The 3084-nt window shown below is 45.1% G+C and overlaps 1 protein-coding gene across 1 annotated transcript in view; it reads right to left on the bottom strand.

Moving 5' to 3' along the window:
• Positions 1 to 229: 229 nt before the first annotated feature.
• Positions 230 to 3084, bottom strand: part of slc35b2 (solute carrier family 35 member B2) — an 8795-nt gene continuing 5940 nt past the window's right edge. Inside the window, exon 4 of the mRNA XM_037685566.1 lies at positions 230 to 1767. Coding sequence (XP_037541494.1) covers positions 829 to 1767 — 939 coding nt within the window. The 3' untranslated portion in view covers positions 230 to 828. The remainder of the gene's footprint in view (positions 1768 to 3084) is intronic.

The raw sequence follows: 3084 nt of genomic DNA, 5'->3' as shown, positions 1-3084 counted from the left end.
TATCCTGCATCTTTCTGACAGCGTTGAGGCATTAACACAATCCCTTCAGTGTTATTCCAAACATTCACATGAAAAAAAAAAGATGCAAAGCAGTCTGCAGCAATTGGTTGGAAATAAATGGCAAGATATATTTACATACTTTGGACTAAATTTTAAAACAAAGTATGAAATCTGTGAAACTCTGTCAAATAAAAGTGCAAACAGAATTCACTGGTGCTGCGAAGTCCGATAGAAATGTACAATTTGTTCAATACGTTGACAAAAATGGTGTCGATTTCAGCTGCTGACAAAATTAAACATATGAAAATACATAAAAGTGTGAGGACAAACCGTGACAGCGTCCTCAAAACAATAAAAATTCACATTACAGAACTCCCTGTCCTCCGATGGAGGATTCTCATGACGGTTTTGCAACCTTACAGAAATAGTGTCTTTCTCGAACCTTTGATTTTTTTCATCATGGGAAAATATTGTTAATGCTTAAAAAAATATGAATGCTTAGCGATTCAGTAACTTTAAACTGTATGCACAAGCCACGTGTGGTGGTAAAGAAAACAACAAAAAACCCTGTTAAACTGAAAGTGTAAGAGGCAGTTTGCAGTTATAAGAATCTTACAGGCACTCAAAACTTCTGTGACCTTAAATTTCACCTGGACCCCTTGGGGGCATCTTGAGCTGAGTCCAAACTGCGGTTTCCCTTTCCGTACCGATGCCAAGAAATAAAATAATAAATGTAAAAGAACAGGAAAAATATACCAGTAAACAAAAAGTCAAACAGAACCACAAAAACGTGGTTTTATTTCCCAGTTTGGTGCGACTTCTGGAGGGTTACACCTTCTGTATATGCATTACTGCAGCCTGACGGCTTGGCTTCTTGCGACTGCGCGCATACACTCGCAGGAAAAGTGCCAAGAAAACCACAGCGATGCCGAAACCACCAACTATGGTGATGGGGTGACCGTAAAGGAAACAAGAGAGAAGAATGGCGATGGCCTGCCGCAGCGTCATGATGATGGTGAAGACGGCAGCGCCGAACTGGCTGATGGTGTAGAAGATGAAGAGCTGACCGCACGCCGAGCACACCGACAGCAGCACGGCGTGAAAGGCGAACTCCGAGTGACGCGTCATGAAGGCCAGCGAGTCAAAGAAGGCCCCCTGCTCGAGCAGCGAGCCGACCGTGAAGAGGCAGGAGAACAAGTTGACCCCGAACATCATCTGAACAGACGACATCTTGTACTTGAACAGATTGTCCTGCCAGTTGGAGGTGAAGCTGTCGAAAACGATGTAGCCGGCGAGAATGATGATCCCACTGAAGGTGGTGACGGTGGATGGGTGCTTGCTGGTCGTGCTGGACAGCAGAAACATGCTGACGCCAATGGAGATGAGCACGGCGGTGAAGTACTCCCAGTATTCGTAACTTTTACGGGACACGAGCTTTCCCATGAGCATAACAGGAATGACTTTGGAGGCCTTGGCCAGGACCTGAGTGGGGAAGCTGATGTACTTGAGGGCCTCGTACTGGCACCAGCTGCTCAGGATGTTGGAGAGCGAAGCGAAGGAGTATTTGTACATGGGCGCGCCGTGGCGAGGATATTTGAACACCATGCAACAAATCCCTGACACGGTCAGAGCAAGGATGCGGTTCATGAAGACCAGAAACTGAGAATCCTTGAATCGCTCACCCTCACCCTCACCCTCTGGAGTCGCCGCTCCATAGGAACGAGTCATCACTCTCTCCTGAAGGACTCCCCATGTTAGATACGACACCTAAGAAGAAAACAAAACTTTACCTTTCAAATCTTTTTAGCTTCCAAACTCCTCAAGTTTAGTGGTCACGTTTAAGCAAAGCCCTGCTAAAAAGGGTCTACAGATAGAGGCTCAGAAAGTACACCACTACAGGTCTGCCTATACTTAAAGAGATAGTTCAGATCTTTTGAAGGTGGGTTGTGTAGAAATATTGTGAGCAATTGTCTTATTTGTTGAAGATAGCTCTTTCAACAAACTCAGTTTAGATGGTTAGTGGACCGTCCTAAAACAACTTTGGTTTCAAATACAGTAGTCCCTCGTTTATCACGGGGGATCCGTACCATGAAGACCCGCGATAAGTGAAAAACCGTGAAGTAGGAACAGTACTACAAGTAGTAAGTAGCAGTTATGTGTGTGTGTGTGTGTATATGTATATGTATATATATATATATATATATATATATATATAGGTGTTTTAAACCCTTCCCATACTCTTGCAATATTCTAAACATTTATAAACTCTAAACGCGCTAAAACAGGCTTTTCCTCCCAGGCTCTGATCGAGGTGGCAGCTTCTGTTTCTCCTCCCCCGTTTTTTTTCCTTCTTCCTGCTCTGCTCTCTGTCCGTCTGAAGCGCCTGGGTCTCATCTCCCGAACATAAATTAAGAAGATTATGGATTTGGTATCGTGGGCGTTCAACTCTATTGATAAGATTTTTTTCATCAAAGCGACAAGGTCCTGGGGAACCGACATGTCCAGCTGAGACTCACGCTGTGGGGTACGTCGTGGATTCGTGGGGAGTGTGGAAGATGATGTGCCTCTCTGTTCTGTCTCAAGAAGACGTTGAAGACGTTTACATATTTTGACTTATGATAGCAGGGACTCTGCTTCTTGGCATCGGCGGGGCTCTGTTTTATCGACTTTTGAAGAAGACATCGGGAGCAGTTTCGGCCATGGAAAAGCTTCCGAGTCAGTGTGAAGGTCTGGTCCTCGCTGTGGGAACTTTAAATCGTCTGGTCTACGAGCTTAACCGTAAGGTGGAGGCGATTGAGAATCGCAGACCACCTGCAGCTTCTGGGACTCGTCAGCGTGGTGGGTTCAACCTTGAAGGAGACTCATAGCATGGATCAGTGAAACTTAATTCCACAATTAGGCTTTTTCGGAACCAGAACGCCCAGATGGACTCAAGGCTGAAGAAAAAAATCTGTCTGCCTGAAGAAAAACAAAATCAAGCTTATCTAATCTGACTCCCAATGGCCTCGGAGACAGGCTGACTATCAAATTTCTCCTGGGACATGAGTACCCAAGGACAAAAGCTTCATCTATCGCACCCCCCCC

This window comes from Nematolebias whitei, chromosome 12 (assembly GCF_014905685.2).
Source record: "Nematolebias whitei isolate Nwh7 chromosome 12, NemWhi1, whole genome shotgun sequence".
Taxonomy (NCBI): Eukaryota; Metazoa; Chordata; class Actinopteri; order Cyprinodontiformes; family Rivulidae; genus Nematolebias; species Nematolebias whitei.
Note: the sequence above shows the minus strand (reverse complement) of the source record. Positions and strands in the feature narration are given on the sequence as shown.